We start from the raw sequence: 17,127 nt of genomic DNA, 5'->3' as shown, positions 1-17,127 counted from the left end.
CCTTGCCTTTGTAATAAATAGATACTATGGGAGAGATACTTTGAATCTATGCAAGTGTGCTTTCTCTTAAACTTTCAACCATTGTTTAGTGTTTTGCAATGGAGCTTGCCTGCAACAGTTATATGTATGATAGTCTATTGGTGATTTTCTGTTTCCCTCATTCCCTCTGTATTTATTAATTGAACTTCTTTTCTAAGGGAGAGCAGCCCATCTTCCCCCTTATTTACTTATTCAACTATTTACTGGTATCAATATGGATTCATAGGCATTTTATTCTATGGGTTATAGTATACTACTATTTTTATTGGTTTTGTTGGTCAAAGTTTTCTAGCTTAGGCATTGGAGAGCTTTGCAGTTGGCGTCTGTGTTTTTATGAAATGCTCCTGTCTTTTTTTTTGAGTACTTCCTTACTTTACGGTACTACAAGGTACTTTCCAAGGATCCCTGGTTCTTTTTAAAAAAAATTTATGTATTTAATTGTTCAAGTACAGTTTTCTGACTTTTGCTCCCATCCCAGCCCAACCCCCTAGTGCTCCCCATCTTTTTTTTTTAAATATTTTATTTATTTATTTTTTTAGAGAGAGGTGAAAGGGAGAAAGAGAGGGAGAGGAACATAGATCAGTTGCCTCTTGCACGCCCCCAACTGGGGATCTGTCCCACAACCCAGGTACGTGCCCTGACCAGGAATTGAACTGGTGACTTTTCAGTCCATAGGCCAGTGCTCAATCCACTGAGTCACACCAGCCAGGGAGCCCTGGTTCTCTTTATTGAAGAATGATATTTATAAATCTGGGTATGGGTGCTAGGTATGCTCATTGCTACTGTAGTTGCCTAGAATATAGACTCTCTCAATAGACAGGCTAGGAAAAATAGGTATACTCACCCATATACACGCAAATCTCTATATTAATTTCTATATTTACTTACCTGTACACCTCTAAAAAGCCATGAATTCAATACTGATGCTTCCAGTTTTAATTCAACATCAGCTTATTCTAGCCTTCCCCCTTTCCTTATTTTTAACTTTTTTCCCCTGTGTCTAATTATCTACAGTATATTTACTTAGTTGTTCAATGATAATATACATATAAAGTTGTACTACTGCATTTTTTAAAATGTAGAAATTCCTAGAAAATTAGCACATTAAAATTCATGTGTTCTCAAGTCAGATAGGGAAATAAATTCCTGAAAGAATTAGAGCTTTGATGGATATAAGGACAAGACTGATAATATTTTGAGTTTAAAGCATTTAAAAAATATTTCTAAGACAAATTTAGTTTGTTGCAGAGAAATGAGAAAATTCAGTTGAGCAAAAAGACTACCTAGACAATTCAAAATTAATATTTTGGTGTATATGCTAGTTTGCCTATCTATATATTTATTTATAATAAACACTGTATATTAAAAAATCAAATCCATAAAATACTGTTTTATAATTTGCTTTTTATTTAACTATGTTGTAAACATAATTTTTTTAAAAGATTTTATTTAGTTTTAGAGTAGAGGGGACAGAGAAAGAGAGAGAAAGAGAAATATTGATGTGTGAGAGAAATATCAATATTTTTCATATTGATGTGTGAGAGAAACATCTTTGGGTTACCTCTCCCATGTGCCCCACTGGGGATCAGGTCCACAGCCCAGGCATGTGCCCTGACTGAGATTTGAACTGGCAACATTTCACTTTGTGGAATGATGCCCAATCAACAGCCACACCGGTCAGGGCTGCACATCATTTTCTAAAATAAAATTTAAAGCATTGCTTTAAGTAATGGGTACTATCATTGTATTTTAACTATTGTAGCCATACTTGGATCTGTGTATTAGAGAACTCTGGGGATAGTGTTTGAAAGATTAGAAGGGGAAGGAACTGTAGGTAAGAGGATAGTTACGAATCTATTGTGATACTTCATTTATCAACCTTTATACTGAATGAGAGGCTTTTAAAAATAAAATTATATTCAACTGCCTATAAATTAAGCACTTCTTTAAAACTTATAGCAAAATATTAATTCAGGGTAATATAATGGTTCTGTTAGCTGATTCAGCTCTTATTTGTATTTTAATTAAGCTGATTATATTCTCATTCTGGTTTCAGATAACAAAGATGTTAAATGCAAAACCAGAGGATGTTTGTGTTAAATCACCACTGTCCAAACTCAGAAGTGCAGAACGGTGGAATTTCCCTTCACAGGGGGTATATAAAAACTTACTTCTTTTAAGTAAATAGTGTTATTTGGTATGTTTAAAATATTGTAGTAAAACTAATTTCTTCTTCTGTGTCCTTTTCTTTGTGTGTGTTGTTATTTGTAGGTTTCAAATTATTTTTTCAAGTGTGTTAGTATTTCAGGTATATGTTGAACTGATGCTTTGAGCTTAAGGTCTTCCGTTTAAATCTAAGTATACTTTATGCATTGCTTTTCTTCATGAAATTTAACTCTCATTGTAAAATAAATTGTATTTTAAGTTTATGAAAATATTAAACTTATTAGAATCATTTGCTCTTTTGCTCTTGCTTTGTAAATTTGAGCGGGTTTGTCTTAAAGGGTAACAGTTATTTTTGAAAAGATATTTTGATTATAAATCAGGACGTCAATTTTTATCACTATTAAGCATTATTGAAGAGATTTCACAAATGAGGCTTAAGATACCATCTTTTTGCTATTATTTTTTTCTCTTGCTTGGCACAGCTCATTGTTAATTTTTTAAAAGAAGAGTTTTTCTCAGATTTTTAACTTATCCATGGGATGTTATAACAGTCTGCTAGGGCTAACATAACAAAATAGCACTGACAGGTGGCTTAAGCAGCGGAAATTAATTTTCTTAAAATTCTGGAGGCTAGAAGTCTGGGATCAAGGTGCCAACAGGATTGGTTTCTCTAGGGCCTCTCTCCTTGGCTTACGGATGGCCATCTTCTTGCAGTGTCCTCACACGTGTTCCCACATCCCTGGTGTTTGCTCCAATGAGTGCGCCCATCCTGTTGAATTAGGGCCATGTCCTTATGGGACCTTATTTAACCTTAATTACCTCTGGACAGGCTCTTACAGTTATATTAGCGGTTAAGGCATCAGTATATGAATTTGGTGGGGGGAAAGGACATAATTCAGTTCATAACAGTAAGTGTTAAGGTAATAAGTTTTAAGTCACCTTGAATATATGTTTTCATGTTACAAATAAGAAAAACTAATCACTTGTTATAACTTGTTCTCAGAGGAAAGAGTTGTCATTAACATAAGTTGCTTTGACATTATTTAAACATTTAATTTTAAAATAATTCTTTCATATACAAGATACTAAAAAGGGAAGAATAAATAAGACTAGATGACATCTGTTGATAATGACAAGAAACAAAATATTTATATAAGGTTAGAAAATTTGGGTTGTAGAGAAAGGTACAAGGCGAAGGAAATAAAATATTCCTTCTCTGTCCCTCTTTCCTAAAGGCATACCACTGTTAACAGTTTTTTCTGTCATTCCTTTTAAGAGAAAAAAAATCTTACATCAACATATGACTTTATTTTTTGGTTGTTGCAGAAAAGGATTGTGAAATATATATTGTGTGCTTTGCTGTTTTTGGTTAATAATACAGGGCGAGGCAAAAGTAGGTTTACAGTTGTTCATATGTAAAAAGTCACGTGGGTTATGATTTTTACAAAAGCTTTATTAACTCTTGTGTGTCACGTTCTCACAACTGTAAACCTACTTTGGCCCCACCTTGTATATCCTAATGTTTTTTCATTTTAACATTTAGATTTACCTGTTTCACTTATTTTTAAGTGGCTTTGTAGTATTCCAGAGATATACTGTACTGTAATTTATGTACTTAGTGATGTTTATTTTCTTTTAAAGTTTTACTGATAGAAACAAGTTGCAATGAACATAAATTTTCATATATAGGGAACCAGTTTTGAGTGAGATTACTGGGTCTAAGGAATTTTTATGTTGTTTTAATAAATATTGCAACATTGTCTCACAGAAAATTTGTACTAATTTATATTGCCACCACCGAGAGCTCCCATTTTCTCCAAACTTACTAGCACTGGATGTCATCACACAGTAAGATTGTTACCAACTTAATATAAAGAAAAAAATATTATTTTAAGAAATTTTTTGTCTCTTTGTATTTATGTATTTGTGTTTTAATAAATAGAATTTATTTTGGAATAAAACATATATGGTTAAGCCTTCCTTATCTGTGGGTTCCACATGTGTCGAGTCAACCAACTGCAAATTGAAAATACTCAGAAAAAAAAGTTGCATTGTTGCTGATGTGTACTGTGTAGTTGTCTCATTGCTTAGGCAATTACAGAGTTTTAGGAGCTCTGTGCCAGGAAGTGAGGGCAGAAAATGAAATATATTGGTCTATTATTTCATAGTTGGCAAGGTTCATCTGCATTACAATGTGTCAGAATTTCCTTCTTTTTGAAGCCTGATATATTTCATTTTATGTATATACCATTATTTTGTTTATCTATTCATCTGATGAGACACTTGAGTTGTTTCCACCTTTTAGCTTCTGTGAACAGTGTTTCTATGAATATGGCTGTACAAATATCTCTTCAAGGTAAACAGTGTTTTAAATGTACTATGTATATAGTCATCATACATCATTTTTAGATTGCTGCGGTTAGATTTATTTCCAAATAAGGAGACTAATGCCTAGAACTAAGATAAATAATTTGTCTAGATTCACACTGTATTTAATTATGTCAATTTTAACTTTTGTTTCTAGTCAGATTAAATCTAAACTCTTGTCAGTGAGATGTTTATTCTTTCCTAAAATTTTCCATGCAGCAATTCATAGGAAACCAATTGTAATTTTTTACACATGTTATAGACTCAGTTAATTCAGAATCATAGGCACTATTTACTTCTCATGTAATAATTTTTATTACTTCCTCTAGGTGCATTCAAAAATTTTCATAGTTATTTAAGCTGTAGAATCTCAAAATGTTGATTTCCTAAATAAAGTTACCTTGAAACTTAAAAATTCATTCCTATTATTTTTTGTGGACTTATATTTCTACACTAGCAAAAGAGACAAGTGTTTTGTAGATTGCACTTTTCCCCCCACTGTGTAAACTACTGTGAATTTGAGTGTTTATTTTGTATTTCTAAATAAAATAAAAATCAAAGTGTTTCTTTATTGTCATATTGGTACATTTATTATTAAAATTCCATTTTTTTCTAGTGGGAAAGAAGCCTAAGGAACAAGGTCCTTTCTCTAGATTATAAAAGTAAAAAAGGTGGCCGTGGGCGTCCTGTTACTTCTAAGACATCATCAGAAAGGTAAGTAAGATACATGTATATGTGACTAGGATGGGCTTAATAGTGTGAGCATGGGTGATGGGTTTGCTGTCTTTAGGTCTGATTTAACACAACTTTTAAAATACAAGGATTAAAGTAAGTGGTCTCTAAGATTCCTTAAAGCTCCATCTTTCTGTGTAAATCATCTTACTTCCTTGTATTTGTGCATTGGGAACATCTTTTTTTTTTTACTTTTTCTATGTTGTTTATATCTATGCTGGTTTCTTTTTTTAAATATTGTTATATTGTTGTTCAAGTACAGTTGTCTGCATTTAGGCCCCCCACTTCCCCGCACCCCAGCCATCCCCACCGCCTTCCCCTGATTCCACCTCCTCTTGGTTTTGTCCATGAGTCCTTTATAGTTATTCCTGACAACCCTTCCCCCTCTCCCCCCCATTATCCCCCCCCCCCGCCCCTCTGGTTAGTGTCAGATTGTTCTTAATTTCAGTGTCTCTGGTTATATTTTGCTTGTTTGTTTTGTTGATTAGGTTCTAGTTAAAGGTGAGATCATATGGTATTTGTCTTTCATTATCTGACTTATTTCACTTAGCATAATGCTCTCTAGTTCCATCCATGCTGTCACAGAGGGTATAAGCTCCTTCTTTCTCTCTACTGCGTAGAATTTCATTGTGTAAATGTACCATAGTTTTTTGATCCATTCATTTACTTTACTAAGATGGGCACTTAGGTTACTTCCAGCACTTGAATATTATAAATCGTGCTGCTATGAACATTGGGGTGCATAGGTTCTTTTGAATTGGTGTTTCAGGATTCTTAGGGTATAGTCCCAGCAGTGGAATTGCTGGGTCAAAAGGCAGTTGAACTTTTAGTTTTCTGAGGAAATTCCATGTTGTTTTCCATAGTGGCTGCATCAGTCTGCATTCCCATCAGCAGTATACTATGATTCTCTTTTCTCCACATCCTCTCTAACACTTGTTCATTGATTTGTTTATGATGGCTATTCTCACCAGTGTGAAGTGGTATCTCATTGTGGTTTTAATTTGCATCACTCTGATAGCTAGCGATATCAACCCTGGCGATCAATGGGGTGGTAGATGTCGCAGCCAGATTGCCCTCACATCTGATAGCTAGAGATATTGAGCATCTTTTCATGTGTCTCTGGATCCTCTGTATGTCCTCCTTGGAGAAGTGTCTGTTCAGGTCCTTTGCCCATTTTTTAATTGGGTTGTTTGTCTTTCTGGAATGAAGTTGTGTTAGTTCTTTCTATATTTTGGAGATCACACCCTTGTCTGAGGTATCATTGGCAAATCTTGATAAGCTTTAGCTGATGATGGAAAAGTTACATACAGACTAGTAATAATGCTTGATTTATCATTTGTGGTCTGCAGTGAAAAAGATGTTCCATTTAACAACTGTAGTCCTATAGTCATATTATTAATGAAATATGGATATACTGAAGTTAAACATATGGGAGATTCAGATTGTGATTATTACTAATCAGTAAGTGATTAGAAAGTTATTTTACCATAGGGTATTGAATTTATTTTTAAAATAGTAAATGAATAAAAAATGATAATAGCAAGGTAAGATTTACAATTACTCAGAGATCAGAGAAATTAGAAGAGTAACTGGAGTTCTTGAATTTATGTTAGGATACTCTGTAAGCTACTTAGTTTTATTCTCCCCTTTCTGTAGGAAACACACAAACATATTGGTGATTCCATAGAAGTTTATATACCTCCTGGTCCTCTACCATACAAAGGATAAATTGTCATGAGGACTATGCAGTGACAGAGCCTCAGAATAACCATTATGCTTAGAGCCTCAGAATAACCATGAACTCAATTTATATAGACTTGGTTTCTCCACAGATTATTGTGGTCATGTCAGAAGCCATTTTTGATTTGAGAGGTGGAATACTACAAGTAGAGGTATCATTTTTTAATGAAAATAATCAATATTTTCTGAGGGTTTACATGTACAGTGTGGTTTTTTATGGGAGACATATTCTAAAATCCTTGCGTACTTCAAAATTTTTATCATTCAAGTTTCATTTTCCTGTAAGAATTCTCTTCAAGTGGTGGGAACAGGTTCTTTGAGAATATTAATGTATTATTCCTTTAATATTTGTCTTTTAATCTTCTGGCATTGTCTCTGATATTTTTTAATTTGTTTTTTCCTAAGTTACCAACCCAGTATAAAGTGGCAATTGTCTGACTTTTCTTATAGAATTTACCACATCTTTCTTACGATCCTGAGTTACTGATTTTCAAGCATATTATCTGATCTGCACTATGATTCCATTTAATGACATTGTTAGAGGATTAAAAATACTTTAAAATTTAATAGCAGCGGGTATTAAACTATTGTAAAAGCATAGCAGTGACCAAAATTAGCATGGTTTTAAAACACACACACAAAAAACAGTGTTGACATTATCCTGTGGATAGTTCTTTTTATTGGTCAAAGTGATTCAACCACTATGCAATAGTGTAAGCAGTTTTATAGTTAGCTACCCAGTTTTGGAATAATACAATGGGATTTTTGATAAGTTTTTTAAATTTGGAGGGCTTTGTATTTGTTCAGAAATTGTAGCTATGTCACATTAGTTCAACTTCACAAAGTTAAAATGCTCATAAGATGCTTCTGCATTGTATTTGTGGGGAAATGTGCTTGCATATTTAAAAGTGGAGTTTTTTGCACTTTTTGTTCTGGAAGCATGCCTACACCTGTCTTCCCACTCAGGTAGGTGTACATCTCCTGAGTCTCCATGAGACTTTCAGAGAGCAGAGCAATGGGCAGCAGCAGCTGCTCTTTCTAAACTAACCCTTGAACCTGTCTCCTAGCCCCCTTTTTTTCTGACTTGCCATTGAGCTGATAGCAGCCCTGCCTAGGCTCTCTCCTGCTTGTTCTGGTCTAAGCCCTTCCTTGTTTCACTGTCCCCAGCTTTAATAAATGAACTCTTAAAAAAAGTGGATTAAAAAAATAATCTCTGATGTATGATAAAGAGGACCTAACCAAATCCTAGTGGCATAAATTTAGGAGGGAGTACCTCTCTCTCTGGACTTTAGTTTTTCTCTACCTTTACTGAAGGTTCTCTAGAGCTTTTGATTCTTAACTTCTTTGGACAAGAACCAATTGACTTATTCTCCCGGATTTTTTTCCCCTCTTTTGATCTCATTTTCACTACCAATGAGCTTTATAGTGTTTGTAGTCATGGACTTAGTTCTCTGGTAATGTAAGGTTCTTACCAAGTCACTATTCTTTCTATCCCAGGAATACATTTTGGCATATTAATAATGGCGTATGTGAGTAGTATTCTCAGGCTGGATCTGAATATCCCCTATTTATAATTATGGCAGCTAACATATATTGAGTGCTTATTACATGAGTGCTTATTACATTCCTTAACCTAGGAATTAGGTTAAGCTTGAATTATTTCATTTAACTTTCACAGGTCTTTGGATGTAAGTAGTGTTTTCCTTATTTCACAGGTGAGGAAATTTAGGTGTTCTAATTAATTAGGACATGGAGGAATATTGCTAGTATATTTCTGGAAAATGTATTTTAATATTAGTAGACTTAATATTTTTGTTTTAGTCATATAATATTGAGTTCTGCTAGGCTGTCTGAAACATTTTATAAATTGCTATTGTACAGGGAAATAAAAACAGCAAAAAATATCTGGAGAGGGAAAAAAATTCCTTTATATTTTTATGACTTTAGCACCTCGAATCCTGTCTACTGCGTTTGATCTCACTTTTGAAGATTGTAATACCTTTCAGGGTCTTTTAAAAATTAACAGTTTTAGCCCTGGCTGGTGTAGCTCAGTGGATTGAGCACCAGCCTGTGAAACAAAAGGTCATTGGTTCGATTCCCAGTCAGGGCACATGCCTGGTTCGCAGGCCAGGTCCCCAGTAGGGGAAAGATGAGAGGCAACCACATATTGATGTTTCTCTCCTACTCTTCTTCCTGTCCCCTCTCTCTAAAAATAAATAAATAAAACAAAAATTAACAGTTTTGTTACAATTTAATTTACGTACTTTAAACTTTATTCATTTAAAGTCTATAATAATTTTAGTACATTTATAGAGTTGCGCAATCATCACCACAATTTAATTTTAGAACATTTTCAAAATTGCCCCCACCATCCCCCAAGAACCCCCCAAAGCCTGTATCCATTCTCACCTGTAGCTCAAGGCAACTACTAATCTATTTTTTGTTTCTATAGATTTTCTTCTTTTGGATATCTTTTTTAATTAAAGATTTATTTATTTTTAGAGAGAAGGGAAGGGAAGGAGAAAGAGAGGGAGAGAAACATCAATGTGTGGTTGCCTCTCATGTGCCCCCTACTGGGGATCTGGACTGCAACCCAGGCATGTACCCTGACTAGGAATCCAACTGGTGACCCTTTGGTTCCCAGCCCATGCTCAGTCCACTGAGCTACACCAGCCAGGGCTCTTTTGGATATTTTTAATGCATGAAATCACATGATATGCTCTTGTATGTATTAGTACTTTGTTTCTTTTTATTGCTGAATAACATTCTATTGTATGGATATTTGTTGTTTATCCATTCACCAGTTTATAGACACTTGGGTTAGTTCTACTTTTTGGATATAGTGAATAATGTTGACATAAATATTCCTGTACAGGTTTTTGTGTAAACCTATGTTTTTATATCTCTTAGGATTGGAATTCAAGGTTGGAATTAAACTGTTTAATTGTTTTCCAAAATCACTCTATCATTTTACATTCCCATTGTCAGTATATGACTTTTCCAACTTTTCCCCATCTTCACCAGTACTTATCTTCCCTCCTTTCCTCTTTTGTTCTTTCCATAGATGTCATAGTGGGTGTGAAACAGTATCTTGTGATTTCCATATGTGTTCCTAATAACATTAAGTGTCTTTTCATGTGTGCGCTTGGTGGTCATTTCTTTACCTTCTTTGGAGAAATGTCTATTTAGATCCTTTGCCTATTTTTATTTCATTTTATTTTATTTCATTTCATTATTCATTTATTTCATTATTTATTTATTTATTTATTTATATCCTTTGCCCATTTTGAAATTGGGATGTTTTTACTTTTGTTGTTGATTTGTAAAAGTCCTTTATATTTTCTGGGTACAAGTCCTTATCAGATACATGATTTGCAAATATTTTCCATCCAGATTTTCATTAAAAAATTTTTTTTTACGGGTCCTGGCAGGTGTGGCTAAGTGGATTGAATGCCAGCCTGTGAACCAAAGGGTCACTGCTTTCATTCCAGTCCGGGCACATGCCTGGGTTGCAGGCCAAGTCCCCAGTAGGGGACATGCGAGAGGCAACCACACATTGATGTTTCTTTCCTTCTCTTTTTACTTTCCTGCCCCTCTCTCTAAAAATAAAATTTAAAGCCATTTTTATTATATATTTTTCTTCACCATTTAGTCTCCTTATACCCTTCAATCACTGTACTGTTGTCCATGACCACGAGTCCGTTTTCCTTTTCACTCAGTCCCTCCACCTCCTAACCTCCTCTCACCCTTTAGCTGTCAACCTGCTCTCTGTGGGTCTGTCTTTATTTTGCTTGTTAGTTCAGTTTGTTCATTAGATTCCACATACGAGCGAAATCATATGGTATTTGTCTTTCTCTGATTGGTTCAGTTTGCTTAGCATAATGTCCTCCAGGTTCATCCATACTATCACAAAGGGTAACATTTTCTTGATTATAGCTGAATAGTATTCCACTGTGTAAATGTCCCATAGTTGTTTTATCCACTCATTTACTATTAGACACTTGGGCTGCTTCCATATCTTGGTGATTATAAATAACACACCAGAGAACATAAGGGTGCTTATGTTCTTTTGGAATTTGTGTTTTGGGTTCCTTCAGATATGTTCCCAGAAGTGGAATTGTTGGGTCAGAAGGCAGATCCATTTTCAATTTTTTGTGGTACCTTCATATTGATTTCCATAGTGGTGGAACCAATCTGCATTCCACCAACAGTGCAGAAGGGTTTCCCCTTTCCCCAAATCCTCACCGGCACTTGTTTGTTGGTTTATTGATGATAGCCATTCTGATAGGTGTGAGATAATATCTCATTGTGGTATATTTATTTATTTAGTTTATTTTAAAAATATATATTTTATTGATTATGCTGTTACAGTTGTCCCATTTCTCCTCCTTCACTCCACTCTGCACAACCCCCTCCCCACATTCCCCCCCTTAGTTTACGTCCATGGTTGTACATGTAAGTCCTTTGACATCTACATTTCCCATACTGTTCTTATCCCCCCCATCCGTCTATTTTCTGCCTGCCATCTATGCTACTTATTCTCTGTACTTTTCCCCGTCTCTCCCCCTTCCTTATTGATAATCCTCCATGAGATCTTCGTTTCTGTGATTCTGTTCCTGTTCTAGCTGTTTGCTTAGTTTGTTTTTGTTTTAGATGTGGTTATTAATAATAGTGAGTTTGCTGTCATTTTACTATACATGTTTTTTATCTTATTTTCTTAGATAAGTCCCTTTAATATTTCATATAATTAGGGCTTGGTGATGATGAACTCCTCGAATTTGACCTTATCTGAGAAGCACTTTATCTGCCCTTCCATTCTAAATGAAAGCTTTGCTGGATAGAGTAATCTTGGATGTAGGTCTTTGGATTTCATGACTTGGAATACTTCTTTCCAGCTCCTTCTTGCCTGTAAGGTCTCTTTTGAGAAATCTGCTGACAGTCTGATGGGAACTCCTCTGTAGGTGACTGTCCCCTTATCTCTTGCTGCTTCTAGGAGTCTCTTCTTCATTTTAATCTTGGCTAATGTAATTATGATGTGCCTTGGTGTGTTCCTTCTTGGATTGAACTTCTTTGGGACTCTCTGAGCTTCCTGGATTTCCTGGAAGTCTATTTCCTTTGCCAGACTGGGGAAGTTCTCCTTTATTATTTGTTCAGGTAAGTTTTCCACTCGCTCTTCCTCTTCCCCTTCTGGTACCCCTATAATTTGGATGTTGGAACATTTAAAGATTTCCTGGAGGTTCCTAATCCTCTCCTCATTTTTTGGAATTCTTGTTTCTTCCTTCTTTTCTGTTTGGTTGTTTCTTTCTTCCTTCTGGTCCACTCCCTTGATTGGAGTTCCAGTTTCCTTTCCATCACTATTGGTTTCCTGTGTATTTCCCTTCATTTCAATTAGTTTAGCTTTCATATGTTCCTCTAATTTGTGACTAAAATCAACCAGTTCTGTGAGCATCCTGATCACCAGTGTTTTGAACTGTGCATCTGACAGGTTGGCTATCTCTTGGTCAGTTAGAGTTATTGGCTCTGAGGCTCTGAGTTCTTCTTGAGCCATAATGTTTTGGTCTGTTTGCACCTGTTATGTATGAGGGGTGGAGCCCTAGGTGTTCACCAGGGTGGGGCAACTCAGTCACTGGGCTGTGATGCTGTATGTGGGGGCGGGGTCAGAGAGGGGCAGTGGCGCTTGTTCTGTGCTCTCTCTAGGATTTCAGTCCCCTCTGCTGCTTCTCATAATCAAATTGGGCCCTTCTGGTGCTGGTTTCGGATGTGTGGGCTTGTACACTCTCCAGGACCTTGTGGGTCTCTCCAACAAACTGTGAGCCTGGGAGCTTCTCCTGGCATGTTGACCTGGAAAGTTTTTCCAGTTGGTGCTTTTAGGCTTTAATTCTCGTCACTGGGGCCCTAGCCTGTGTGGTTTGTCTCACTGCTTGCTCCTTCCCCTCGTTTATCTGTGTGTGGATGTGTTACCTCGGTCAGCCAGCTGCTTTGCACCCCCACTGGGTCTGCCTGTTGCCACCCCAGGCCTGGGATCTGCCAACCACCACCTGTGTGCCTGGGTCAGTCTGGCCACTTTTTCTAGCATGACTCCCCTCTCTGCCAGCTGCTGACTCCACCCCTCTTACCGGTTTGGCTGAATGGTTTGTTGTTGTGGGACATGCATATAGTTCAATTTTCTGTTTTTTGGTTGCGTTTTTGTTACTAAAATTTTGTTGTCTTTAAATTTTGGTTGTGCAAGGAGGCACAGTGTTTCCACCTACACCTTCATCTTGGCCGGAAGTCTGCCTGAATCTTTTTTATGCTGTTGATCTACTCACCAACTTCCTTTAGCGTCCTTATAATCAGTGTTTTCAATTCTGCAACTGATAGATTGCTCAACTCCATTTTGTTAAGTTTTTTTTTGTGGAGTTTTGTTCTGTTCTTTCATTTTCGCCATGTTTCTTTTTCTCTCATTTGGCAGCCTCTCTGGTTCTTTGTATCAAGTGGGGATGCTATGACTCTCTGTCTTGGTAGTGTGGCATAATAAAGTATGTGTCCTGTAGGGTCCAATGGCATAGCCTCCCTGTCACGAAAATGGATAGTTGAGGGCACCCTTTGTGTGGGTTGAGTACACTTTTCTCGTGTAGTTGAGCTTTGGTTGCTGTTGGCTGATTAATGGGAGGGATTTACCCAAGCTAGTTAGCTGCAAGGACCACTGACCATCAGCCTTCTCTGTTTGTGGAAAACCACCTGTGCCTGGGCAGGGTATTGGTGCTCCGATGTGGTCTGCATCTGTCCACTGGATGCGCTGGTCCTGGGGTTTCCCAGGTGGTACAGGCCACTGTCAGCTCCTGCCAGTGTTTTTCCTGGGGCCACCCTGCATGAGCTGTAAAGCAATCTGAGATACTTGTGCTTGGGCTGCTACTTGGGCTGGGCTTGGAGATTCCCAGGGGAAGCCAAGCTGTGAATCTAAGCTGGCTGCTGCTTGTGCAGGGCATGGGGTTCACTGAAGATAGTTGTTTCTTGTTGGATAAGATTCAGGAAGTTGTGATATAGGGGCCAAGACCAGCCTTTCATATGGAAAAGCAGCTTGGGTGGGCTTGTGTAGTTGGATGGGATGGGCTCTCTGGGGATCTTGCAGGTCAAACTATTAGCGAGGGTGATGGAGTCTCAGATATGGCACCAGTTTACCAGCTCTGTGAGGGGAAGGTTTAGCAAAGGGATGATTGCTTCTCCTCACCTTGATGCCAGACTCTTCAGTTTTTCCCTGTATGTCACTGGTGTCCTTCAAGGTGCTACCCCACTGCTAGAGTTCAGAGTGAGTGAGCCTGAGTAGGTGAGGCCTTGTTTGGGTTAAGACGAACTGTGTGGTGCTTCTGCAGTTTCTTCCACTGACTCAATCCTTCCTGGTTGTTGCAGCCAGAAGTTGTGGGGACTTCTCTTCCTAGTACTGGAATCCTAGGCTGTGGGGCCTGGTATGGGTTGGGACTCCTTGCTCCTGAGATATTCCTACCAAATTTTTATCCATGTGGGTGTTGGACCAGCCTGTTCCTTATCTACATCCCTCCTACCAGTCTCGATGTATGTGGTTTCTTTAATTCCATAGTTGTCAAACTTCTATTCAACTTGATTTTGTTATTGTCGTCAGACTTCCATTCAACTTAGTTTCTGGCAGTTCTGAGTGATGGTTGTTGTATATGTTAGTTGTAATTTTGATGTGGTTGTGCAAAAAAGGCAAGCCATGTTTGCCTATGCCACCATCTTGACAGGAAGTGCTACTTGGGAAGTTTTAAGCCATTTTTTCTTCAGATATTTTTTTCTGCCTCTTTCTCTGTTTCTTTTCTTCTTGGCACAGTGTGTAAGTTGGTCAGTTTGGTGGTGTCTCACTTATCCCTTTGTTTATGTTAATTTTCTTTTGTCTGTTTCTTTCTGTTTTTCAGACCTGAATTTCCACAGATATATCTTTAAGTTTGCTGCTTTCTTTTTGTTTGGTAAATTTTTGGTCTCTACTAGCTCTGGGTTCTTACACTGTCTTCCTGAGGTGTAGATAATGCTTATGAAAGGTAATTGACATAACCTCTAATCCTTAATTGCTTTTTTGTAAAATTGGGAAGACAGTCATTAACACATTCTTCCAAATTCATTGATTCTGTTTGCTGAAATTTGCTTTTGTATTCTTGTGAATTTTATTTTAATTACTGTCTTTTAGATCTAGAATTCCTTGTTCTTGTTAGATGTTCTGCCTCTTTGTTCGTATTTCCATTTTGTTCATATATCATCTTGACTTTCTCCAGATCTTCCTTTAGTTCTTTGAGCATCTTTAATACAGCTGTTACTTAAAATATGGAACGTTTGTCGAACTTGCTTATCATCCTTGCTTATCTTCTTTGTATTATTGCAATTTTAGTTAGGTGCTGCTGAGACAAGCCGTAACACAGCTGTTCTGAGGATTCTCTAATACATCTGCTATCCAGTCTTTTTTAGGGACAGTTTCTGTTGTTTTTTTTTGTTTTTTGTTTGAATGGGCCATACTCTCTATTTCAAGTTTTACTTGTTTTGATTGTTAGAGGCTGTTTCTTTGTCAAAGTTCAGCATAACCTGTAAACTTAAGATCTTGTCAGGTCTTTTTTGAGCCATTTCCTGTGTTTATGTGTTAACTTTTTGATTTGCCCCTTTTATGCATTTAATTTTGAATGTAACATTCTTTAATGTTTGGCCCCCAAGAAGGGAAAAAGAATAAAATGAATAGGAAAAAGCATTACTGACTTTTTAAATCCTTTAGGAGTTATCACTGCCAGACAGGGTGAGTCTTGCAACAGAGGGAGGGAAGGGTAACCCCAGTGCCTGTTCTGTGTTCAAAAAGCTTGTAAAAGGTTCTGCCTGGTGTGACTTGGGTGGTTGGGGCTCTGTCCCATAACCAAAAGATTTGTGGGTTTGATCCCTGGTCTGGGCATATATGATCCCTGTTTCAGGCACATACAGTCCTCCAACTAGGTACGTACCAGAGGCAATTAATCAATATATCTCTGATGTCAATATTTTTTTTTCTAAAAAGTAATAAAAAAATGTCCTCTGGTGTGGGTTTAAAAAAAAAAAGGCTAGAAAAAGCCCTGGTTGTTGTGGCTCAGATGGTTGGAGCCCGTCATCCTGTAAACCTGAAGGTCACGGGTTTGATTCTGGGTTGGGGGACATACTTATGTTGTGGGTTCATCCCTGGTTTGTGTGTGTAGGAGATTCTCTTGCATTGATCTTTCTCTCACTCTCTTTCTTCCTTCCCCTCTCTAAAATCAAGAAGCATGTTCTCAGGTGAGGGTTAAAAATAGAGCCAGAAAAAATGTTGTTAATTAAAGGTAATTACAGTTATTTTTACTCACAACACTTCTGACACCAAAGCGCGTGCAGATTTTCCAACACCTTTTCTCCAGCTCTCTGGGTACAACTTGATGTCCTACACAGGTTAGTTCAATTCCGACAATATCTACCTGCTGTTAGCATCAGGTTCCAATTGAGGGCTCAGTCCCGCAAAACTGTACTCACTTCACATTCCAGTCCCAAGTCCCAAGTTTGTCAGTAGTACTTCTGACTGATTTGTTATAAATTGGGGGTTCCCATGACCCCCTCTTCATGTTTGAGAATTTGTTAGAATGGCTCACAGAACTCAGAAAACACATTACTTACATTTGTATTTACAGGTTTATTATAAATAATATAAATTCAGAAACAGCCAAATGGAAGAGAGATAAAGGACAAAGTATAGGCTTGGAATACGGAGTTTCCATGACCTCTTTGGGTGTTTCACCCGTTCAGCATCTTGATGTATTCACTGGAGACAACTATATAATTTTCATCATAGCACAGCACTTAATTGTGACACTTTTTTCTTCTGTTGTTTCTGTCTCAACTTGTAATGTGTGTGTTTTTATTTATATTTATATGTCCTAAGTTAAAAGAAATTTGAATTAAGATGAATTTTACTGTTCACTTTTATATTGTGAACTGTCACATTTATATTTAGATATAAGAGCATTGAACCTTGATAATTTATAATTTATATTTCATAGTTTTATACATATATTTCAGTCTCATCATAGCAGTGGAAGTGCTGCATAAAAC

The 17,127-nt window shown here is 36.9% G+C and overlaps 1 protein-coding gene across 8 annotated transcripts in view; it reads left to right on the top strand.

The window, feature by feature from the left end:
• The window catches only part of SENP7 (SUMO specific peptidase 7), a 139,126-nt gene that overhangs the window by 20,872 nt on the left and 101,127 nt on the right, over window positions 1-17,127 (top strand). For all 8 annotated transcript variants that reach the window (XM_037058965.1, XM_037058968.1, XM_037058967.1 and 5 more), the window contains exons 3-4: window positions 2,096-2,194; window positions 5,189-5,286. In XM_037058965.1, coding sequence (XP_036914860.1) covers window positions 2,096-2,194; window positions 5,189-5,286 — 197 coding nt within the window. The remainder of the gene's footprint in view (window positions 1-2,095; window positions 2,195-5,188; window positions 5,287-17,127) is intronic.

The sequence above is a fragment of the Sturnira hondurensis genome, unplaced genomic scaffold (assembly GCF_014824575.4).
Source record: "Sturnira hondurensis isolate 20B ecotype Veracruz unplaced genomic scaffold, ASM1482457v3 Scaffold0010428, whole genome shotgun sequence".
NCBI classification, from domain to species: domain Eukaryota; kingdom Metazoa; phylum Chordata; class Mammalia; order Chiroptera; family Phyllostomidae; genus Sturnira; species Sturnira hondurensis.
Note: the sequence above shows the minus strand (reverse complement) of the source record. Positions and strands in the feature narration are given on the sequence as shown.